Genomic DNA, 26,164 nt, shown 5'->3' on the forward strand with positions numbered 1-26,164 from the left:
GAAGGAATCAGAGAAAGAACTGGAAGAGCTTGAAGGGGCTCGAGACCCCATATGTACAACAATGCCAAGCAACCAGAGCTTCCAGGGACTAAGCCACTACCTAAAGACTATACATGGACTGACCCTGGACTCTGACCTCATAGGTAGCAATGAATATCCTAGTAAGAGCACCAGTGGAAGGGGAAGCCCTGGGTCCTGCTAAGACTGAACCCCCAGTGAACTAGACTGTTGGGGGGAGGGGGACAATGGGGGGAGGGTGGGGAGGGGAACACCGATAAGAAAGGGGAGGGGGGAGGGGGATGTTTGCCCGGAAACTGGGAAAGGGAATAACACTCGAAATGTATATAAGAAATACTCAAGTTAATAATAAAAAATATATATATATAAAAAAATTAAGAAAATAATGATCACTAGGTAAAGCTGGAATAGTGAAGTTGACTGGAGGCCTGCATCCTCTCTGGAACCAGATTACAACAAGCAGGCTCACAGAAGAACTCAGACCCTTAGCCTCTGAACTCTGTTTTTCTTTGAGAGAGGACATCGTCTTGGGAGCTCAGAACTTCAGCAAGCTCTCGTCCAGATGCCTCCATCTATGACTCTGTGAGCCACCTTCCTGTCCCACTTAACTTCTGCTCACAGCAAGCAGAGTGAGCAAATGTGTGCTAGCCCTGCTTACATCAGACTGTGCATCCTTCAGAGATGCTCGTATACACTAAGTCACTTAAATATCCATAAAACAGTTAGGCAGGTTTTACTATGATAGCATGTTACACATGGGGAAGCCAAGTAATGTGTTCCTAGTCAGGGAAACTGGAAACCAAAACAGACTTCAAATACAGGCAATCTGGTGTCTCACTCCCAAGAAAACTGAATGCATAAAATCCTTTGTTCCCATTGGCTCTCCAAATGAATGATGTCACTGAGCCACATTCCATGTAGCCACTGCAAATTGGTATCTTGTTCTTTTGCTCATATTTTAATCTAGTGCATGTTGTTTGGTTTTTTAATGACAGCTCAGCAGTTACCAAGGATGCATTCAACCAAGTACTAATGCTCACTGGGGCTAAAACCTAACACATACAGACAAATAGCATTATATAGATTGAGGAGACATATATATTAATTATATATATAATTAGTGAAAAAGAGATCATGGATTTGAAAGAGCAAGGGAAGGGAGAAATGATGTGATTATAATTACACACACATACACACACACACACACACACACACACACACACACACACATTAGTGTGGATAGACAGGATACACAGGATCTCATTGCTTTCAATTTGTGCATTACCCAATGATACACGGACAGCTCTTTCCAGAACTATACAAAATACTTTACTCTGCATTTTAAATCATTTTCACTGTTTGTTCTCTCTCTCTCTCTCTCTCTCTCTCTCTCTCTCTCTCTCTCTCTCTCTCTCTCTCTCTCTCTCTCTGTGTGTGTGTGTGTGTGTGTGTGTGTGTGTGTGTGTGTGCGTGAGTGATATTTGTGTGCCCTACACATTCCTTTGTGAGTTCAGGTTTCTGCATGCTGCAATTCACACATGTAGGGATCACAAAACAATTGTGGGCATCTGCCCTTGCTTTCTACCCTGTCTGAGGCAGGTCTCCTTGTTGTTTGTTGCTATACGTCCACGTAGCTAGTCTGGGAGGCCTCCAGGAAATGTTCCCCTTTACCTCCTATCTTCCTGTAGGAACACTTGAAGTAAAAGTCCACACTCCCACCCAGAAGTGCTCCATGTATCCTCCACCTCCTATCTTCTCATGGAACACTGGGATTACAGACACACACTGCCAAGCCAGCTCTACGTGGGTACTGCTGGTGTGGATTCGGGTCCTCACACCTTTGTGGCAAGCACTTTTACCCACAGGGCCATCTCTGCAGTCCTCAGATTTCTGCTGTAAAGAATTTTCAGTTTATGTAGTGTAAAACTGAGACACTAGTTGGTGAGCGAGAGAAAGAGCAGTAGACCAGCCTTACAGTCTTTGGTGGTCAATATGTGTAACTAGAGATAAGCTATACCATCTTGGTGTTTAGTAACAAAGACTGAAGACCAGTCAATATACATAAAAACAAAATGCTTGAAGTATTTTCAAAATCAATAAAGGTATGAGTAGAAAATAATTTTGGTACTTAATACTATGCATTCTATCACGCTAATATACACCTGTAACCAGTGGGGAAAACCCTAGGCAGTGGCAGAAGCATGGAATAGTGGAGCAGATGGATCCCACAGGCAGTGCCTGCTAAGTAGATCTCACTATGGGCCCAGCCTAAGACTTTATATGTCACAGTAATCCTGACTTTCAAAGACCCTGTGTCCCAGTAGAACCGATTTGCCACACCATACATAAAAGTTTATTCTGCTTCTTATAAACCTATGAGCACACAACACAGAAACAAGACACAATCACAGATTTACCGTTAAAATGTATTCTGCATCTCACTCAATTGCTAAAAGATCTAAACCATTCTTCTTATAAAATGCCCAGCACATGGAAGGAACTCCAAAACCCAGTTCTAAGGATATAGTTACTCTCAATGCAAGAAACACAACCAAGCAATACGGCTACTGTTGGGCCAAGCCTTAGTGACTCTTACGTTTTCACAATAGGTACCAATAATACAATAACCAAGAGGAAGGTATTCTTTGCAAACATTTTCTTGACCATTCGCATTGGTGAGTGGGACAAAGCCGTGAGCATTTTTAGCACTCACTAACCTGCCCTAGCAGATGCCTGTGTGGGGGATTCACCCAACCAGCTGTGGTACTGCCAGAGACCAAAGATCCCTCAGCAGACTCCACTCAAGGAGTTCTTAATAAAAGAAAACTCTGCTTTTGGCACTGTGGCTCAGTTTAGTATTATAGTCTACACTGTGGTCTCTTTTATACCCAGTTGATCTATAATATTCCTTATTGCAGTTTAGATCCTACTTGTAGGGATCTGAACATTTGGTTGGAGACCCCCATCTCTCTCTAGGCCAACTCTCCTCATAAAAACTTCTTATCTTATTTGGAAGCGGTGTTTGATGCTAAATTAGATCCAGTTTGCTGGCTAGCTGCCTCTCACTTGCCTTCTGGGTACCGCCATTCATCAGCCCTAGCATTGCACTGTTTTCGAACTGGATGTTGTCCACCAAGTGATAGGTCGCAGCTTCTTCTCATGTCTTCTGTTGTCATGGAATGTCTGGCCCATTGAGATTCCATGTGAATTTTAAAGTCACAAAAAAGTTTCAAGAAAAGTGACTTGTTTTGCTATAAGGAAGAAACTCAAGCCTGTCACCCTAGCAAAGAGTGGGAGGATAATGGGTTGTCTTGTCCCATTTTACTTAAGGAAGAAAGAAACAGACTTCAGAGACAATGTCTTACAAATTCTAACATTTACAAGACTCAAAGTCGTTCAAAGCAAAGGGCTTGGCATGAAAGACTTTGAGCTCCTTGCTCACAATATCCTAGTAAGGAACAATTGGTATCCATTCAGTAGAGTTTGGTAGAAGTAAAATGGGGGAAGAGGCTAATAGCAAATCCAAGGGAATAACTAGGCTCTTGGTAATCCAATTCCTGGTGTAATACCATGCTTATTAGAAATGGAAGGTCACTCTCCCCTAAATTTCCCCAAAGGCACAGCTGCCAACCTGACTTCTGAGCTAGTCTTTACAGTACTAATTCACTAATGCAATAAGCCGGAAAGCAGAGGCTGTCTGTTTGCAAAGGGAGGGAGATACCTGTGCTGTGGGTCCTCGCATGCTTGCTAGAAAAGTGATCTGGGAAGGTAAAAGCTAAGGTTGCTCTTTCCTGGAACACATCTTCCTGATAAAGGCCTAAAATGCTTCTCTGTTCCTTTGGAGGAAAGCTGACTGGGCTGGACCTGCTTCCACAGCCTCATGTTAGCAGTCAAGGCAATCCCCTTGCAGAGGTGCAGAGACGCCTTATCGTGAAATAAATCAGAGATTTGGTCTCAGAGTAATGCTGGCTACAGTACACAGTGCAATGGCAGGTTCTTCTCTGCTTGGGCACTGTTGAAAGGCACCTGGCAGGGAAGTTGGCCTTGAAAGGTGGACTTGGCAGCAAAGTGTAATTAAATGAAACCTGATCGCAGAATGCTTGTTGATTTTAACTTGTCTAAAGCTCCAGACTTGGGCAGCAGGCTGAAACCTGCTGTGATTGTAATCAGTGCAATCGATAGCTTCTAGAAAGAAATTTTTCTAAGTGGGTCTCAAAGCACCCTCATCTTCTATCTGCAAAGCTAATCAAATCACGTCAGCAAATCTCTCTGGTGTGACTTACCGGCATTCCTGGACACTAAGCAGGCGTCAAGCTCACAGCCATTCAACACTGCTTGCTAAATGCCTTTTACTTACATACAGAAGCCGGTTTTCACCTTCCTTTAAAAGTTTTTGCTTTCTGTGGGACCTCTTCCCAGAGCCCTACATTTTCACATGCTCCACGAGGCATGCAAGCAGATAGATAGCATCACCAACCTCACCCACAGACGGCTGGGTATCAACTTAGCAAAGCAGGTCAGATCCATCTGCTCATTGCAGTGAGGCAGCCAAGGGCTCTGGGGGGCACTCTGGGTGGTCAGAACAGAGAATTGTGTGGAACCTGCCACAGGTTTGGGCTTGTTGGATTTTGTTTTCAATTTGGAGGTGTCTAAAGCAAATGATATTATCTAGAAGAGAGAATACAACAGGGAGACTGATCCATTGTTATGATTAATATTGATGGTTCAACTTGATGGGTAGGTGGAGCACCTCTGGAGTGCCTTGAGAACGTTTCCACCAATGACTGACTAAGGAGAAAGATCTACCCTGAACGTGGGCAGTGAGCCCTGTCCCTTAGGCTGGAGGCCAGAGGAAGTAGGAAGGGTAAGTGGGCAGTCAGCTCTTTTAGACAGTCTTTGCTCCCTGGCTGCCACATGGTGAGCATTTTCTCCCATCAGGCATTTCTCCTTCAGTGCCTTTCTGCCTTGCTACACACAGAATAGAGCCAGGCCATTTCCTGAACTGAAAGCCAAATCAGAGTAAATATTCCTCCTAAGACTCGCTTTGTGTATCTTGTCACTGTGACTACATAAAGTCTTACTAAAACACCACCAAAGAGTAAAAGAGGCAGCCACCAACTTTGATGGCCAAGGGAGGTGCCTGGACCTCTCTGTGGTTTGGACATAGGTAATCCTAGATGAACATCTGCCTGCTAATTATTTTATTCTTGTTTTTCAAGTAATATAACTTAGGGGATTGTAGAGACAAAAGCAAGTACTGGTCTGCTGAGATAATCATTCTGTAATTCAATCAGCTGCGACTCACTGAAGCGCTGGTTTGCACATCTACATGAGTGGGCTTGGTACCAAGTGGCCTGACATATCCCACTCTCAATTAGATCCCAACACTTCACTGAGTTCAAGGCGGCCATTCAGGAAACCACGGTGCTATCAATTACACGGAGTAAACAGAGAGAGAAAAAAAAGACGCATCACTACCATCTGACCAGTGAAAGAGATAAAGCAAACCACGGGCAGCTCAGACACGGCAATAAACAGCAGTGTGTGCTTCTGGGCATGTATCTACCAAAAGCTCACTCTTGTAAATAAATGCTACACTGTGTGTTAACTCACTCAGTAGGTATGCCCCAAATAACAAAAACAGGCACAATAAATTTTACAGAAAACTTTGCGTGTAACTACCGGACAGCCTATCTTCAACATATCATATGCTACAGAACATAAATTGTTTTAGGGAGAGCTTACTGAATAGAAGAAACATTTTCTGGTCATGGTACAGCTTGCAAACTAGAGTGCCCCCCGTGAACTGAAAGCCAGACCAGAGTAAGTGCTCCTCCTAAGAACTGCTTTATGCATTCTGTCACTTTGACTCCATAAAGCTATGATTTATTTGGCTCCTTCTGTAAATCCCATTAAGAGTAAGTTTATGGAAGGCACACATCTTTAAAATTGTAGGTCTCTGGCTTTAGGAGTAAGAGCCTCCCATGCAGGGCAGCGTGCTCGTTAAGCCCTGCCCACTCTGGTCCTCTATCATCCTCACAACCTGCTGGAAGCTCACTGTGCGTCCCATTCATAAGCCAGTGAACAGAGGCACCGAGTCTCAGCACTGAATCCCAGGTCACACAGCATGGGGTCCCTGTAACACCCAGAAAGGGAACTCAGACTCTGAGATCTTTTCATTTTGTTGAAAGGCTTGAAAACAAGACCCCGCGAGGAAGAAGAGCCTGTATGTCGATGTATATTGCAAACAGGTGACATCTGGACAGCTGCCAAGAACTTTCAACTCTTGGTAATTTTCCAAAAGAATTTCTTTTGTGTAAATAAGTGTATAGTGTTCCATGTGATGCTCTGATGTATGCCTGTGTTGTGGAAAGACTAAGGTGGGTTAATGCATGCAACCAGATCCCTCATACACTTATTTTTCTGTGTATTAAGAACATTTAAAACCACTCTGGAAATCAGTCTGGTGGTTCCTCAGAAAACTGGACATAGCACTACCTGAGGACCCAGCTATACCACTCCTGGGAATATAACCAAAAGATGCTCCAACATATAACAAGGACACATGTTCCACTGTTCATAGCAGTCTTATTTATAATAGCCCGAAGCTGGAAAGAACCCAGATGCCCTTCAACAGAGGAATGGAATCAGAAATGTGGTACATCTACACAATGGAGTACTACTCCACTATCAAAAACAATGACTTCATGAAATTCATAGGCAAATGGATGGAACTAGAAAATATCATCTTGAGCGAGGTAACCCAATCTCTCTCAATCTCTCTCTCTCTCTCTCTCTCTCTCTCTCTCTCTCTCTCTCTCTCTCACACACACACACACACACACACACACACACACACACACACACACACACAAATACACAAACAAAAACAAAAAACAAAAAAACCACACATGGTATGCACTCACTAATAAGTGGATATTAGCCCAAAAGCTCAGATTACCCAAGATACAATCCACAGACCACATGAAGCTCAAGAAGGATGACCAAAGTGTGGGTGCTTCACTCCTTCTTAAAAGGGGGAACAAATATATTCACAGGAGGAGGTATGTGGACAAAGTTTGGAGCAGAAACTGAAGGAATGGCTTTCAAAGCCTGCCCCACCTGGAGATCCAGCCCATATACATAAAGCCATGAAACCCAGACAGTATTGCTGATGCCAAGAAGTGCATGCTGACAGAAGCCTGATACAGCTGTCTCCTGAGAGGCACATCCGGAGCATGACAAATACAGAGGCGAATGCTGGCCGCCGACAATTGAACTGGGTCCCCATTGGAAGAGTTAGAGAAAGGATTGAAGGAGCTGAAGAGGTCTGCATCCCCATAAGAACAATATCAGCCAGCCAGAGGTCCCAGGGACTAAACCACCAACCAAAGACTATACATGAACAGACCCATGACTCCAGCTGCATATGTAGCAGAGGATGGCCTTCTTGGGCACCAAAGGGAGGAGAAGCCCTTGGTCCTGCCAAGGCTGGACCCCCCCCACCAGTGTAGGGGAATGTCAGGGTGGGGAGATGGGGAGGGGTGGGTGGTTGGGTGAGGAAAAGGAGATAACATTTGAAATGTAAATAAAAAATATCCAATAAAAAGGACATTTAAAATCTACCTCATCAATTTCCCAATAGATAATACGTTGCTATTAACTATGGTCCTTACTCTGTGTAACATATCTCTAGGACATACTCTTCTTGCCTAGATGAAATTATGTATCATTTGACCACCATCTCCCCAATGCCACCACTCCTGGTACTCCCTGCTATGCTCCATGATCCCATGAATTTAATAATTTTTATTTCACTTAAGAAATCATGCTGCATTTGTCTTTCTCAGTCTTGCTCATTTTTAGCATAATAGGCACTGTGCTAAATGTTTTATAAATGGTGCATGTTTCATAAATGATAGGATTTACTATTTTAAAGGCTGAAAAGAATTCCACTGTGCATAGGCACCATATTTCTTCATCCGTTTGCTAATGGATGCCATATTGATTACATATCTTGGCTACTATAAGTAATAACATAGGCAGCAAAGCAGACATCTTTCTGACTGTGACTTCATTTCATTCACATATGTATTAATTACTTTTCTTAGTGCTGTGACAGAAAATTCTGCCAAAAGTAACTTAAATAAAGGTATATCTTGGATCATCAGTTGAAGGTACAGTTAGTTCTTCATGGTTTGGAAAGGCATAGCGGTAGAAGCTGGAGTCAGTTGATCACACATGGCGTCCACAGTCAGAATGCAGAGCTCTCCTCCCTTTTATTCAGCCTGGAACCACAGTCCATAGAACAGTGCTACGCTCAGTTAGGGGGAGTCTTTATACCTCAGTTAACACAATCTAGATGATACCTCAAAGATATGCCCAAAGGTTTGGCTCTTAGATGTCTCTTGATCCTGTTAGATTGACAGTAATTAGAGACTACTACAAGTTCACCCTTTGTCAACTTGACCTGCAAACATATCACTCTAAACCATAACCCTCCATTCCTTGTCTCCATAAGTGTATGGTCATTTCATAACTTAAAACACAGTCCACTTCAGAACTCCCCATGTCCTCTAATAGTTCTAATAATCCTCAAAGGTGTAAGGATTGAGTCTTTCCTGGCACTCAGAAAAAATTAACAGTAAAATAAAAAAAGTTACATATTTCTGACATACAATGACAAAGAGTAAATATTCCTATCCCAAAAGGAGTGATGAGGCACAGCGAGACATAATCAAAACAAAGCAATATGGAAACCCAGACAGGAGACCACCAAATTCAGCAGCTGTGAGTCTGGGACCTGGGACTCATGACAAAATCACCTGGGAACCAAAGAGCTTAGCTAGCCCCGCCCCTCCAACTCTGTTGACTATGGCACACACAGCCCCTCTTGAGTCAGCTGCATTCCATGCTTGTATCTTTCCTTGACGGACATGCTAGCATCCCATGGTCCAACATCTCCAACATACTGGAGTCTCTATTGCAATTTAGAATTCACCTTCGCAGCTTTGTGCTGTGGCCTCTCAGGGTTTCCTTGTAGGGGCTATGACCTTGCTTCACACGGCCTAGCTTCAGCAGAGCTCTATAGCTGTGATATAAGACTCCATGACCCACCTCAGTCCTATATTTTTTCACGACCACAAAAGCAATACCATGTGGACAATTCTGCTGAGGTTTCCTGGCAGCTTGGGGGGGGTGAACCCTTGTTTGTTTTAAGCAGGGAACACCTTCAGCAACATTCTCAAGTCTTAGCCCAGGTAACATGGTACAGGAGGTCAATGACATGTGACTCGTGTTCTGATGCTACTGTCACTTTCATCATCAGCACAGAGTCTGATGACACCGTAAACACATGCCAGAGACAGTCGTTCAACACATGACAAGCGGGTCTAAGAGTTTTCACAAAGACATTGTTCCTAACAGCAAAAGCGGACACTAAATGTCTGTCAAGAGGAGAAGGGAAGAAAGCATGACCTACAGTGAGAAGCAGGAGAACCCGGCTGTGTCTGCATGAGGATGTTAGCACATTCCCAATGTTGATGAAATAAACAAACCTGAAGGCCCATACACCATATTCTCCATCCTCCAGGTCACACAGCCTAACCATACAGCACCCCCGCCACTCAGCTGGAGCTCACAGTTTAAGCCCCAGGAAGCTGGGTTGGGGTACTTGTCCTCTGAAAGCCAATTAAAAGCGCCTAACTAAGAACAGAAAGCAGTAAGGGGAGATTTATTCAGTGTGGTCCCTCTGGGAGAGGGATAAAGAGATCCAGGGAATGCTCCCCAAAGATGCCTTTGGGCCCCAAGGTGAGACTAGCGTTTAAATACAGGGACAGGATCTGTACATCTGAGTGGTCCCAGGTCAGTGTGGTTCCCACCATTTCTCCACCTCTGTCTGGGCTTCAGTCTCTGAAGTCTGATAAGATGCTAAAACTGTATGAAGGATCTTTCCTGGAGACAAGCTTCCTCTCTGGCTAGGGCCTTTTGGCCTTATCCCAACACGAGATTCCTGGGGGAATACCCATTGTTTCAATATTCTCATAATCAAATTGAGAGACATAAGGGTCCCTTCGGGATGCTGTCATTTCTGCTAGGTCGCTTACACACCTACATGGGAGGAAAAACCTTTCTTAAGAAGTCAATGCGAATAGGATACAAACTTCAAGGTGGGTATGAAAGGACACAGACGCTGTGGCGGGGGAAGCCACATGGGGTCCCTAAGTTGGGTGTTGGGTCCATGGCTGTTTGGATGTCACAGTTTGCTGTATTGATTTTAAACACTATGGATATTAGATTTCTTCCAAAGGTAGTAAGATCGTATTATCTCCAGGAAATGCTTAAAAACCAAGACTACAGAAGCCTGAATGCAGCCTGACTGCCAATGCACACGCTCCCAACACAATTTTGCTATGGTTTAAATGCAGGGACGCAAAATCATAATGCCATTATTTATTGGATCTATATGTAATGAGCACTGGTATTTAGTAGTATAAGGACATTGAACATTGTAAAATATACAATCTGTCAACGTATTCTCTTTGAGTGTGCAGGAGTTGTATGTGTGTGCCTGCTCCGGCATGTGAGCGTTCTTATCTGTGCAGATGCATGCACAGGCCAGAGGCTCATGCCTATCCCTATTGAGCTCTACCTTAGCTTTACAAACGACATCTCTCACTGAGCCTGAGCTCAAAATTTCAGCGACAGTTGCTGCCCAGTGAGCACCTGGGATCCTGTGTCTGCCCGCCAACACCAGGGTTACGAGTACAGATAGGTGCCTTTGACTTCTGTCTGGGTGCTGAGAATCTGAACTCAGGTCCTATGATGGTACGGCAAGCACTTTACCCGAGCTGTCTACTCCTCAGCCACTACTCATTCTTGTTTCATAAATTACACATATTTACTTAACTCAATAATATCCAAACATTTTCATGTCAGGCCTTAGAAATGGGTCAGTGGTTAAAAGTACTCGCTGTTTTTCCAGAGGACCTGGGTTCACTTCCCACACCCATACAACAGCTAATGACTGTAAATGTAATCTGCAACTCCAGTTCCAGGGGATCCAATGCCTTTTCCTGGCTTCCATGGGCACTTCATACATACACATACAATAACATGAAATAAATTTAAGAAAATTAATTTCAATGCATGGCCACAATTTTATAATTTTTAGTAAGATAGTTCACTTTTCATGTCAAGTATGTATTGTGTTGTGTAATTTTTTTTATCATTGGAGTTAGATTAGAAGGTGTGGCCTTGTTGGAGGAGGTGGTGTGTGATTGGGGATGGGCTTTGAGATTTCAGAAGACCTTACCAACCCTAGTCTCTTGATGTCTCTCTGTGTTTCTGTCTCTGTCTGTCTCTGTGTCTATATCTGTGTCTGTGTCTGTCTATCTGCCCGTCTGTCTGTCCCTGAAACTTGCAAATCAGATGAGAGCTCCCACATACTGTTACAGCACAATGCTTGCCTGCTGCCATGATCCCCAACGCGATAATGATGGATGGACTAACCCTTCTGAAACTGGAAGTTTCAACTAAGTTCTTTTCTCTACAAACTGCTTTGCCCATGGCGCTCTGCCATGGTAATGTAACAGTAACTGGATAGATGTGCTATTGGGTTCCATGGCGATGTTTTCATGTTCGCCTGTGGTCACAGACTCCCATCCTCCTCCATTACAGATTACTGCTTCTCGATGTGCACTCTGCATGAAGTAGCAGTTCACACGGAGACATGGCATGGATTTCCTTAGAGCTCTGCCCCAAAGGGCAATGTCTGACAGTAAGTTACCTAACAGGAAAATGTGCAGGATTCTAAGCTATCCCCTCCTATCTTTGAAATCCACTCCCACAAACTTGTCAGTCCACCTCTTGGTTTTGCTTCTTCACTTTTCAAGTTAGAAGAGCATTCCAGAGGTAATTATGCAAGACAGTTTACAGAACCGCAAATAAATAGAGTACCAAGTCGTTGCTTTCACAACTTTCAAACTAATTGCTAAGCACCATGATAAAGATCTTAAGGTTCCTCTTTACTGCGTCTCTGACCAGCTATGAGAGGCCTATTTTTGATCACAGTTAATTATAATTGAAGTAAGAGAAGGAAAGGAAGAAGTATTCAGTACAGGCCTTCCATTTCTTCCACACACAGGGACACATGGACACACACCAAAACCCACACACACCACAGCCTCGGGAGGGAATAGCAAAGGCCACCCAAAACACACTCGTGGGCTTTCAATGCCAACACCAGCTAAGTGAGAGTGGGCGGGGTGCAGACCTTAGTGCGCACATCTGAGAGAAGCTGTAGGAGATTGTTTGAATGCCTTCAGACACACTACCACTCACTAGATTTTGATTGAGTTTTGTTAGAGTAAGCAATAAAGACCCATTAAGAAAAAAAAAAACTACATCTGGTCAAGAATTTCTGGCCTATGTGGGGATCTAACATTCCAGCTGTGGCTAAGAGGCAATCCCCAAGAAGGCTGCCTCACCTTAAGCCACGTTAGAGAAATAGACTGAATAATATAGTCCTTTGATGACATGTTGTACTTTTCCTTCCCAGAGGTCCCTCCTCCCACTAGCTCAGTAGATTACCAGTCCTTGGCCATGCAGCTACGCAATCCACCCATTTTTCCAAATTACTAAGAAAGGTGTAACTTTTCCTTTTCCTTCCTCCTATTTCTAAGCATGTATTCCCTAACATTTGAGCTTCCTCACTCTTCCCACGCTACCATAGGAGATTTTTTACCCTTCTCTCCTCTGCCCTCCTCTTCTGAAGAGCTGCTATGATTTACATGTTCCCCTCCCTGAGAGTTTTTTTCCTGTAAACTATAATAAAACTGCCCTTCAGTTTCTGTTTGAGTCCATTCTAAGTCTTTTATTAATGAGATTAAGAACCCCAAGATTTCCCCCATATCAGTCCCACAGTTTAGTTGGGAGTATAGGAGTAGAGTGAGGGACAGGTTAGAGTACGTGCCTGTTCCATACCTACCTCGGGGACAGCATCCTGTCCCACTTTACTGGATAATGGTGCATGAACTTTTAGGAAACTGCTAACACTCCTGGAGCCAGTGTATTTATTTCTCCATTATCCTTGAGATCACAATCCCAAACTGTTGTTTCTGTCTCACTAGGAACCTGAAGGCTTCTTAACAGTTCACCGGGAGATTCTGTCTCCTAAATCATGACGAGCTTGGCTGAGCCAATCTTGTCCTTATACATTCCTGCATTTTCTGCAAAGTTTTCATAGTTTCCAGGTCAGCATTAAGGTTTGCTCTTTACCCATTGGTCAATATGTAGGCTTTTTCCATCAACCAACACTATGAGCAAAACAGTCTATGCCCTTATGATCTTGACTACTGAGTAGTTCATGGCACTGCACAGCCAGCCAGCTTATTTCACAGCCTAATTTCTAGATGGGAGCCCTTCCCTTGGCCAAACTCATAGGAAGTGGCTACTGCAAGGTCATCGTCATTGTCACGAGGATGTCACTGTGACTAAAAAGCAGCATAGGAAATGCCAATTGATTTGCTGATGATGTAGAAGTTTTCCAATAAGGTAGGTGGTCATCGTTATCATCTTGCACATGCATACTGTGTGTGTGTGTGTATGTGTGTGTGTGTATGTGTGTGTGTGTGTGTGTCTTTCTGTGTCTGAAAGAGAGTAAGCTGAAATTTAAATAAACTTTTTTCAGTGTAATGACACATCTTACTACTTGTCTTGAAAACCATGCTATTGTGTAGGACCAGCCACCCAGGGATCAAATCTGCCAGCATGCCTGTGGGATATGTAACGGATGTTCAGGACTTGGCTTGCATCCTTTGTAACGTGTCACTGTGGAAGAAAGGTTGACTTCCCTGGTGCGCACACTTGAATCTGTCAAGTACACTATTTGATAGTTGTATGGGCTGATTTTTTTTAAAGTTACCCTTAAACTGAACATTATGAAGCTCAATCAACTGATTAGATTTTGTTTTACTCTGGAGAATTGGAATTTTGCATATCAAATGCCAAAATGATAGCAAACTTTTTTAGTCCCTTTCATAGCCCACCTCAGACCTGATATGCTTCTGACAAAAGGAAAAGGCCTTGGATTGCATTAACTTAACACCACAAGTTTCCAAAACCCAAGGAACTAGAAATTCATCAGACAGCACTTGAAACCTATAACAGAGACTCAGCTGGACTGGCACGACATATCTATCTCACGTCTCTACTTCTATATTTATGACTCTCTTTTGTTTTGGAACTATATCTAGGTTGGAACAGGTCATTGGGAGCAACGTGCATCTGTGTTCTCAGCCACTCATATTTGGCTTAGAATGAATGCTTTCTTTTGGAGCTTAGAATGAATGCTTGCTTTGGAGCAAGGCTGTGTTTTAGGTCTGCATCTGTAAACGTCTCTGGGGATTGTTGGAAAGGATGTCCCTGAGCTCATGAGGAATCATCGATCCTCTTGGCCAAGGGGATAAAACGGCTACAGGATTAAACAAACCAACAGGGCTTCCTCCTTCAGTCTCTCAGGACTCAGTTGAACACTGGCCACTGCAAACACATGTCTGTGACTGGATATATTTACTTAAAAGGCTAAATTACAAACATTTTGTCACTTTGGCATAAAAGCAGAGCTAAGCCATTTGCCAAAAGAAAAACCTTGTGTGGCCTGAGAGCGTCTTCTGTAGTCCCCTCAGTGGTGAGGTGAAGAAACTCCTTGGGGTGTGAGCATGGAGACCAATTTTTTCCCACAGAAAAGGGTAGCTTGGGAGTTGAGCTGAGGACTAGAAAGGCACCCTCAAAAGAGCAAGTGTCCCCTCACATCTACCGCCATCCTAACCACAGTGGGACTCTTGAGTTATCATCTCAGTCTAGCTGTGCAGTAGTCAGGCAGGATGGGGACTGACGCTGCAGAGGGGCAGAGTACTTGTGTATGAATGTGTGTGGTACTGAAAACTAATATCACTCCATTTCCAGAACAACATGGCTCTTAAACTCTGGGAATCTGTGAAGCTAACAGTCTTCCGTGTGTTATCACAATGGATGTAGGAAGGTGGGGGCTCCTTACAGGAAAGACTTAAGGCAGGGTCAGAAGGTAAGAACTGTTAGGTCTATCTCAACCCCAGGCTGGAGAGCAAAAGGCTGACTGAGGAAGGGCTGATCTTAGGAACCCATGACTTCATCGGTCACACTCGTGTGACAAAGCTGTCACACAGGCCGTAAGAGCAAGATTCAAGAGTTTTGCGATTTCCATCGGGAGCATCCCCTCAAAGGTCAGGCATTGATAGCTCGGCCCAAGCTTATAGTGCTACAAGGAGGTAAGGGGATCTTTAGGAGAAGGAAGTTAGGTCCCTGTGACAAGCCATCTACTGAATCTAAACAACCTATTCCTCCCTTTAAGTTGCCTCTCTTGGGTGTCTGTCACCATGAAGAGAGGTTGCCTACCACAGAGAGATGGAATTCCACACCTCTGCTTCGTACTTCACTCTCTCTGAATCATTTCAGCTGCTTGGCGATTGTGTTCCCTTGAGTGAAGTAACTGCCCTCGCAAATTACCAAACAGGGGAGAGATCAAGGGTCATGGGGTCATGGGAACCCACTGATTTACATATGGCTCTTCAGTCAGGACTTTAGAGGTCACTATGAAGGGCTTGTGGCTGGCATCTGATATGTGAGCCCTGAAGAGAAGGGATATGACTCTAACCAGATTGCATCTGGTGTCTATCTGAGTTAAATTATACACTACCCATGGTGTCTTCTACCTGAGAAATGCTTGGTTAGTGGGAAGAAGGATCCTTAACATCTGGTGTGCAAAGTATTTTGAGTGTGTATGGAGAAGAAAAAAACGAAGAGGTTTTCTTGTGTCTCAAATTATATAAAGCTGAAAGAAGGGCTCACAGGGACTGCAGTTTTAAATACTTTGGCAAAACCTTGTTCCGATGTCCCATGGGTCACTGGAAGGCAAATGAACCACAGATGTCCTTCCTATGTGTCCTTTCCAGAATCTGAATGAGGAAGTGGGGCCTCCAAATCACAGATGAGCTGTGAGTCTTTGCTCTAGAACAAAGTCAACCCCAAGGACAAAGTGTTGCTGTCTGAAGAAAGGCTTCCAAGACTACGATCTACAAGCTCCTCCCCAAGCATCAGGACCAAAGAGAGAAATCTATCCTGACAGAAACCCACGTCCAGATGTCTGCAGTCTAAAAGATGCTTCACCCCTCATGATAGTCGCTACCAGCTGCATGAAGTTAATTACATTTTAAGTGAAATTAAATTTTCAATTAAAAGCAAAACTTCATTTCCGCAGTGGCACAAGCCCATACGTCTAAAGGCTGCTTGGCGGCTAACACAGGTGAGCACTGTCATCACACACAAGAGTCCCACAGGATGGTGCCACTGTCCCTTCCGAAGTCCAGCTCTCTTCCCACACACAAACATGTCTGGGTTTTGTCATTTAGCAATTACCCAGGAGAAATGATTAATTACTGGTCCAGAGACTGGAAAAGCAAATTCCACTGAAGACAGACAAAGTCCTAGAAAACATGGGGTCAACAACCCAATATGCAGACCCCGAAGCTAAGCTGGGAGAACTGTTCAACCTTCCCCTCGCTCAAGAAGCCTGTGGCCATGGGCAGAGCCAGAGACTTTTGAACCAGAATTAATCCCCAGAAAATGCCCTAAGTCAGTCCCAGAAGCAGCTACTGCTCCCTAAAATTCAAAAGAAAGATGGGAAATGGGATGTGAAGGTTTGGGGGAGTTGTTTGTTTTTTCCAGTAGATGTTGTGGTGGCCTTTGATAGACACAGAGAATCGGGGAGAGAATGGAATCTTGCTCACTGGCCAATCAGCAATCATTGCTCACATCATGTGCCAATGCTCCAATTATTGTCACTAGCGTGTACAGCAAGAAGTACTTTGGGCAGGTATCAACACTACGGTCATCTCAAGACTTCCTGTGCAGCCACTCCCTCAGAGAAGGTTTGGAAGGTGTTTCCATTCACTGGAGGAGTGTGGAGTGTGTGTCAGCTAGCTGCACTTAGCAAACCACAGCTCTGTCACTTGAAACTGTTTGCCTCTGGCCAAGTTTCATGAATGAAGGTGACGCAGCGATGCATGTAAAATGAGGATTAAAGCTCGGGCCCGCTGGCAGGAAAACTGACACTGCGAAATTAGTGTCACAACGTATAAGTGTTGCCTCATGAAAGAGGGAAAGGCTTTAGTCCCCACTAATTAGTCATCTCTGGAGATCCATGCTGTCACGACTCTTGGACACATCGCAATGCCTGGGGTGCACTTTCCCCCAGTGGATCCTGGGAGTTATACATTGCCTTACACCTTCCCTTCCACTAACTGGAAGCAAAACTAGAAATACTCAACAGTCCTAAAACTAAACCCCTGAACTGTGACGCTTTGGAGTTCCTATGACCAGATGGCCTCAGTTCACGTAGAAATAAAACATTAGACACACAGTTTCAAGTCTCGTTGTCTCCTGCTCGGGGGGAGGAGGGAAAAAAAACATCTTTAACTGCATGGAGGTGGGATAGCTCTGCTGGGAACACGGCAATCGCTCACTTTGAAAGCAGCTGCCAGCACAGTTTCAGGCTTTGAGCAAGGTGAGCATTGCATGGGTTACACGGTCCCTGGTCGTATACAGTTGATCCACGAAGCCGTGCAAGTTATAAGACCGTCAGTTCTGGGTAGTGATTGTCAGCCAGACGCAGAGTAACCTAAGGAAAGAGGGATCCCCAGTTGGGGAGCTGCCTCCAGAAAATTGGCCTGTTAGGTTGTCTGTGGGGCATTATCTTGATTTGATTTGAGGAGGCCAACCCTATCATGGGCAGTGCCGTGAAAGCAGGCTGAGCAAGAAGAGATTTTTGTTATTGCTGTTGTTTTGTTTTTCATGCTCTTACTTGTGTTGTGCCAGGTTCCTGCTTGAGCGCCTACCCCCCGTCCTCCCTCAGGGATGGACTGTGACCTGGGAGTTGTAAAACGAAGCACACCCTTTTCTCCCCAAGTTGCTTTTGGTCAGTGTTTACCACAGAAGAGAGGCACACAACACTGTCTTCTCCCTTTCTGCGCATCTTAGTTCCCTCTAAATGGCAGGCTAAACATATTAATATAACGTTCACAGGACGCTTATGACCTCATGCTACCGAATTTCTCCTGAGCCTAGGGAAAATTAAAGTCATTATTCTATTAAAAATTGGGAAGAAAATGGTGTGAGAGGGGGAAGGGAAGGGCAGAAGGTGACCCCTGAGAGAAATGGCAGAGAAAGGAACAAAGAACCCCGGGGCCTGCTCTGTGGGTTACAGATCCACAGGCAAACATTCCCTACCGAAGCTGGAAAGCTGTGGTATGCTAAGCACATTGGGGCAACACATTCAGTACGTCTGCGGCTAAAGATACTTATATTTCAGCTTTTACTTTTAAAAATTAAGTAGTATTTCTGAAGAAGATTGTAAGGGACTTATTAAGGCGGTACATTTAAAATTAAAAAAACTGATTTTATAATACAGTTAAGGTCATCTTCTTAAACCATGAAACTGGAGCTAATAGGATATATGTATTCATTAGAGTGGAATTTTTAGTTTTTGCTGGTTTAAAGAAAAAAAAAGAGCTTCGGGGAGAGGCAAAGAAACACACATGCAGTAGGCTCACACGGGGTAAGGCCCTCTACAAAGGGGACAGTGATCGGAAAGCCACAGCCTGGCTTCTCACTGAGGCCTAGGAGTTTTAAAAATCTTTGGAGTGATGTGGTGTTGGTCAGTTTGAAGAAAGGTGGGGAAGCTGATTGGATCACAACTGTTCTTTAAACACGTCTGGTCTGGTCCTCAACTTGTTGAGACAACCCATCAGGAAAGAGTCCTACAGAAGGGAGAAAAAGCCCACAAGGCCTTTGTTTTAAGGTGCCAGAGTCAGGAGGATGGGGAAGAAACCATTCATCTTGGAACTTCACTGTTACTTAGTCATGGCCCCTTTCTCTGTCTACCTACCGAGGAATCTGACTCCTAGTCCCTCATTCCCCCTCTCAGGGCTCACCCTTACCTTGTTAGGGGTTTCGGTGTACAAACCACTCTAACTGCTCCTGATACAGCACAGGAGGTGAGGCAGAATTGGCAGTAGCCCAGGGTCTCAGAGAAGGGTCAATCTAAGGGGTCACGAGCAAACTTAACAGACACCAAAGGTCCAGAGTGAAAAAGAGTCCCATGATGATAGGATGCCATCCTGGAGCATGCTCTGTGAGTGAGACAGCATCTATCACAAGTGACAGCGTTGGTGCTACGGTAATCCCTACATGGAGCATACGTAACCAGGAAACTATCTGGGGCATAATGACCTTGTAAGAGGAAGGAGACAGGCAGGAAAACCATCCAAAGAACCCTTGGCAGCTTCAGCAGAAGCTTGAGTAAGATTGATGGTTGACTCAAGAGCCTGAGATGCTCTCCACCGCAGTGTAAGTTCACAAGTCAGCCATTTACAGTGTAAATGTCTCCTCAATTACAATCCCATGGGGAACATTAAGAGGCATGGGTAATGAGGAAAATTCTTTGACATTATGATTACCATAGGTCCTTTCTTATAGCTGTCTGGACCTTGTACCTGAGACCCGGAGAAGAATTAAATTAGGGGAAATAGTCTTCTCTACATCTTAATTGACATGTTTTGTTTGACAGGACAGAGTGTAACTGGGCAATCAGCTGTTTGTTACAACAGCATAAAGAATGAACGCCTGGAAACTTTGAGAGAACTCAAAGGACTACCCTACTGGCAGTGCCCTCCCAGCAACAGATGCCTATGCCTGTGTACCAGGTACAATGTCCAATGGGGGCAGACACTCTGAGCCAAACTGAGTAAAATCCACATTCCGCTTGTTGAGGCCCCCACCAGACATCAATATCTAAATAATAAAGACAAAATTCCATTGGATCTTTGCTATAGGATTGTCTAGCAGTCCCGGAGACACCACTCAGGTATTCTGAATAATAGTTTAATTTTTAGAATATTTAAACACTTACACTTACTATCCACTGTAAGAATTTAGATACTATTTTCCTTTATAACATGAATTTTGTAGTTCAACCGTGCTGGCGAACCTGGCTACAGAGACCCACAGCCACAGGGTGCCTTGACCCCAGCTGTGTCTATGGGAATGTTCTAAGTGCCCAGGATGGGCTGCAGAGCTGCTCTGGGTTCAAGTCCTCCACAACGTGGGTTAAAGACAATGATAAACAAGTCACAGAATGAACTCAACGAAAGGTCATGGAGACAGCATCTAACTGACCTCTGGTCGTGCTGTCCATGAGAAAGGGTCTATCTTCTTACTAAACACAGGCTCAGGATGTTTGCGATGAGATGCCTATTAGCACAATGGAGAAGGGACAGAGTTACTGGGAGGGCCATGCCCAACAGGAGCAGACACGCTGAAGGAAGGACCTCCAGGATCATGAGACGATGGCCTTATTTGGAGACAGGGTCTGTAGAGAAGTAATCAGGACAAAAGCATCGGGTCACATCCTAACCCAATGCTTAGGAAGAGGAGACATCTACACAGAGCTCTGCTCAGAGAAAGATGCTGAGAAGATGCTGGGGCAAGACAGTCATCTACAAGCCAAAGAGGGCAGAGGTCACCAGAGACTGGGACACTCTTACATCAGCCTCTGAGGGAGTCAATTAGCCACACCCTGATATTAGATGTAATAAGAGTAAACTTCTCCCTTTTAATCTCTCCAGTGTGAGCTCATCTGTCTCTGCGGGCCTAGCACACAGGCAGTGCTGCAGGGGGCAGAAGGGAGTGGCAGGGAGGAGAAGGGGACAGAGTGAGCACAGGCAGTGAGTGACACACCTGCACATGCTGGCTGTAGCACAAAGGATCAGATGTCGGAGAGGCAGCTCAAGAGTGAAATTCAGCAGAGTGACTTAATCCAAAGAGCCAGTGCAAAGCCATGAGACACCATAAGGCTCCTGGGCCAATGGTCTCAACTGCAACTTACTTCCAGAACCTAACATTAAGGGGAAAACTTAGATCAGAAAAACGTGAGGACCTAAGGCAAACAATCCCAAATCTGGAGATAGCACATGTGTTTGTCTCTAAAAGTGAAACTGGCCTGGGAGTGTCTGCTAGGCATGTAAGAGTTTGTCACACACATGCTGTGCACCTGATGACATTAAAATTCTAGGTCACAAAATAAGGCATCCTTCAGAAGCCAGGTTCCATCAGCAACCTTCTGATAGACAAGGCTCCTCATAATGTCCTCAGCCCCCACGGGAATTTTACTGTTAATCCTTACTGGCTCAGGACATTTCTGCATGCTGTCAGAATGGAATCCAACAGGGCAGAGGCTCTCCATGGACAAAACATTCAGCTTTCTAAGTATTCTAAATAACAAGTGTCCTCATTTGGTGTCATTTGGATCTTAAAATGTCCCCAAAGGCCCCTGTGTGGCAACTACTAGAAGGTGGTGGCACCTTCAGGGTGTGAGGCCTGGACAGAGATGTGAGGACTGGATCCCTTCTTGTCCCTCTTTGCTTCCTGAATGGCAGGATGTGAACAACTCTGCCTGACCCTGCACAGCTGCCACCATGGAGTACTGTCTCACCACAGGCTGGAAGCAACCAGGTCAGAAGACCCTGGGCTGAAGCTGGGAGACAGAATAATTGTCCATCATAAATTGCTTACCTCAGAGTTTTTGTTCCCATGGTGACAGAATGCTGACTATACACTTCTTAATCAATGGCAGCACCTTCCTCTGTTGGCTAAGGCTTTCATAATGGAGTATGCTGACCATGCAGCACAGCAACAAACATTTGCTTCTTGTACTCTAGGGCTGGGCTGGGCCAATGCTAAGGAGCCAGGCAGTCCTATGTCTAGCAAGGACTTCTTTTCCTGGCTTTCAGGTCAAGGATTCTCGTGCCTCTGCAGTGGGTTTGCAAGGAGATGTGGTGGTCAATCTGGATTGCCGATTTGACTGGACTGTCTGAGAGATCGGGGAAGTACATATCTGGCTTTGTGTTGGCTTTTCTAGAGACGGTTAGCTGACAGTGAGTGTTTGAATCCTCTGATAGATTCACAATATAATGGTTTATAATAGTTTTAGTAGGAAGCAAGACCCAGTTAGAGGAAGCAGGCCATCGGAGCATGCCCTGTGGGGCTACATCTTGCACTAGCTCTTCCCTGCTTTCCCTCTCTCTGCTTCCTGTCTTCTATGACGAAGACCACCAGCTCCCACTGCCATGATGCTCTGCCTCAGAGTATGGATCCAAGCAACCATGAACTGAACTCTCTGAAATCATGAATCAGAATCAACCTTTCTTCCCCTTAGCCAAATTATATCTTTGGTCAAGGGGAAAATCTAGTACCTTGGCTAGTATGGGAGAGTCAGCAAGGGCTCTCTCTTAGCTGCCCTGTCTTAAAGGTGTTCTCTGTGGGACTAGGGCAAATAGCTCAGTTGATGAAGTACTTGTCTTATGAGCATGAAGATCTGAGCTTGATCCACACACACTGCATTTATAAAATGGCAAGTTAGGTGGTGTGCACATATAATCCCAAAGCTTTGGAGGCAAAGATAGGCAAGAAAGGATAAGAAAGGATCTTTAACTTAGTGAGTTCCAGGCAAGTGAGAGCACTGTCTAAATAGCAAAATAAAACAAGCGTGCACATCAAAAGAATTATCCACCCCTTTCTTTTATCCAGCCCCAAGCATTCCTTCACCCAGCACCTTCATAATTATCTTTTAAGACACCTGTCTATCATGTTCATTCGTGCATCTGCTGCGAACTGAGCTGACAGTTCCACTTAGTGTCCTTCTAGTTAGTGTCTTTCTGTTTATTTCCAGTGGCCCACAACTCCACTTGTCAAATGGGAAACACAGCAAACAAATCACTTATCCCATCAACGTTCTGAATTCACTCCCTCAACTTGGAGCAGTGCTTCAAACTCACCTTCAAGACATCATTGACTGTAAAGCATGGGGAACACCAGAGAAGCTGAGGCGAGATAAAAAATAACGATGTTGGAGCCAGAAGGTCTGGTCTCCAGTTGTGTGACCCTTGAGGAGTTAAGCCCAGCTGCCCCATATGTAATTGTAAGCATTGCCACTGCAAGGAGTAAATTAAAGCAACCGCCTACATGCCAAGACCTTTTGGTTCATAAGTAATTTTACTTAATTTCTAGTTATTCAGAAGATCAACACAGAACTCAAAGTAACAGGTAAATGATGCAAGAGACCTCCACTTTTTACCACGTCCTATGGACTGAAATGTTAACAAGCCACAGTTTGGGGGTGGGGGGAGAGGCTGTAAGGAGACCCCATCACCCTGCCTCTCCAAAAGAACCATTCTCCGTTCACTGCTCCAACACACCAACGTTGGTTCCCACAAGAAGGCATAATTTAATAAGCTTGGAATTGCCAAGGTCTGTGTATTTTAGAACCCGAAGGGTCAACTGTCAGCTAGAGTGCACACACTGTGGTAACATTCCTAGTTTAAGACAGTTACCTCCAACACTCGGAAGAGCAGAGCTGAGCATGTCAAGGAACATCTGTAGTATTAGAGCTCTTCACCCTTTTGCAAGCATTTAGTATTTTCAAATACCGTATGTGTCTTTCCAGGAAGGGATCAGACCAAGGTAGAAAGCATTGTGCTCATTAACTAGCTCTTCTCGATCCTCTCCACCCCAAGGCTCAATCCTCTACTTGCTGATGTAAGGACAGTCCTCCACTAGGTCCAGGAAGGAACTTGTTTTCCTTCCACCACAGTTCTGATTGGCCACTCTTGCCTTTGCCAACTTGGCTCCAAAACCTAACTGCCCAAGACTGCCTTGACCTAAGCCCCTGTGGTTACTGTATACCAGTGAAGAAAACCAAAAATGTTTAGTGTAGTCTGAGAAAATTTACATGCAGAGAAAACCTTCTAGATCTCAGCTAACTCAAGCTTACCAAAGGCAACATACTCGTGCAGATGGAAGACATTTACTTTTTTTTTAAATAATATGCTTGGTTAAACATACAGGAGCCGAAATTGAAGTGAAAAACTGGACAGGGCCAGTCATCAGGAAAATTACACCAATCATTTTATTGGGGTAAATTGACTATTTTTCTGCAAAGTAGCTCAGAGACAAGACCACCCATGGGCAAGTATAGTTCACACGGCGTGTACTTATCCAGCGACTAACGGCAAATCACTCATTTGACAAACACATAACTGTGTATGTGTCTCCCTGGGTTTTAGAACATGAAATATCTTGAGATGCTGTAATTTATGCTTGGGAAGTACACCACTCGAACACTATGTGATACCCACCATATTCATACTCTTTAAAACATTAAATTATCTTGTTAAGATTACTGGGTCACCTGGCAACTTAAAATATAAATGACGTTTAGTCACTGGCAGCTGTGACACAACCGTCACCTGGAGACAGAGTCCCTCTTCTCATTGCCTCTCCTTCTCCTCTTCCGGCTTTGTAACCTACAAGCAACAAGTAAGTGACTGAGGACTTCAGGGCCTTCACTATAATGTCTTCCAAAGCCACGGATGCCATTCCCAGGACCTTGAACACACGACTAAGGGGAAGCAAGCCTACGCTCCTTCTCCCGCAGAAGCATGGCCGTTGCTGAGTACTTAGAGGAAGGCAGTTTTCTATTAGGAAGTTACATCTGCTTGGGGTTCAATTCAGAAAGCGCCTGAAACACACGCATGCTCTGGAAAGGTAGCTCGATGTTAAAGTATTAGTGCATATGAGGCCCTGGGTTCAATTCCTAGCTCCACAAGCAAACAAAGCAATCACACATATGTAACTTGTATCCGTATGTATATTCTAAAGATAGACTATCACTGCTCCACCCACAAGAAACAGCATTAATCTGGTTTCATTCCATGAACAGAACAGAGTGACTCAAACCCCTGGCTACAGCCTGTTTTAAAGTCACCAAGGGGCAGACCCAGAGCAAAGAGAGAAACTGGCCATACTGACAGAAAGGGATTCTCTAGGAAACCTATGCAGAAAATAGCATTTTGTAATTTTTGAATGGTTTTTCTATTTTTGATCCTTATATTTCCTGCACTAATTAGGAAATGGAAGGAATCACTTCAGAGTCTACATTTAAATCTTTAAGAAAAATTATGATACACTCAAATAAAAATGTCTCACCTAACGAAGCCACAACTATGTACAATGAATATGCCTCTATTAAAATGTTAATGAGGAATACAATGCTTTTACCACAACTTTACATGAATATTGACACTTTCTTATGTTTTCCCAATACAGGCTTTAACTGAGACCCATTCACAGGATAAAACTAAGCTCGTGTGTGTGTGTGTGTGTGTGTGTGTGTGTGTGTGTGTGTGTGTGTGCTTGTGTGTTTGTGGAGGCCATGGTTGAAGTTTCAGCTAGCATTCCTCAGACCTATACAGCTTCTTTTTTGAGACAGAGCCTCTCACTGGCCTGGAGCTCAGGAAGTCTGCTAAGCTGGCTGGCCAGGGAACCCCAGAGACCCGTCAGTCTTTGCTTCCCCAGCTCTGGGACCATATATGTAAGTCACTGTGCTTGGTTTCTAGGTGGGCACCGACTGAAGTTCTCATCTTACAGACTGATCCATCTCCCTAGTCCCCCGCTGTGGATCTTAAAGGCATCGAAGCTGGCGGAAAATGACTTCTAGTCAGCCATCCGTTATTTTCTGTGAGCTGCCAGTTTTTACAACAGAACATCTCTGAGCTCTCAAAGGGAACCCATGCTTCATAAGCAATGCTACATTTTCTTTTCAGTTTTTTGTTTGTTTGTTTGTTTTGAGCGATAAAAGCTTATTTACTCATCAGGACTGGATTTGGTAACTATTGACGTTGGCTGGAGTGAAGAAACTGAGCTTTGCATGTGACATCCATGAAATAATAGTCTCCATCCATGACCCCCTGGCTGGAAAGGAGATAGGTTATACCATGTGTGTGTTTGACTCTTAACATGAGACAGCAGCAATAAAGTTACAAAGAGGGTTGAGGAAAATACAAAATAAAAAGCTTGATTCCATAAATGGACAAATTTTGTGGTTAATTTCTCTCTCCCTTCCCCTGCCCCCCGCCCTCTATGCTCCCACCAATCTTCAGCCCAGAGGATTGGAACCCTGAGCCTGACCTGCTCTGAGGATTTCCTGCTCATTAAT

The 26,164-nt window shown here is 44.3% G+C and overlaps 1 protein-coding gene across 16 annotated transcripts in view; it reads right to left on the reverse strand.

Moving 5' to 3' along the window:
- Atp8a2 (ATPase phospholipid transporting 8A2) overlaps positions 1–26,164 on the reverse strand; it is a 532,902-nt gene that overhangs the window by 312,816 nt on the left and 193,922 nt on the right. Inside the window, exon 25 of one of the 16 annotated variants that reach the window (XM_039094005.2) lies at positions 1,377–24,473. The exons of the other annotated variants lie outside the window; for them this stretch is intronic. Within the exon in view, the coding sequence (XP_038949933.1) occupies positions 24,438–24,473 (36 nt within the window). The 3' untranslated portion in view covers positions 1,377–24,437. Of the gene's footprint in view, positions 1–1,376; positions 24,474–26,164 lie in introns of those variants that run through there. 16 annotated transcript variants of the gene reach the window in all.

The sequence above is a fragment of the Rattus norvegicus genome, chromosome 15, assembly GCF_036323735.1.
Source record: "Rattus norvegicus strain BN/NHsdMcwi chromosome 15, GRCr8, whole genome shotgun sequence".
Classification (NCBI taxonomy): Eukaryota; Metazoa; Chordata; class Mammalia; order Rodentia; family Muridae; genus Rattus; species Rattus norvegicus.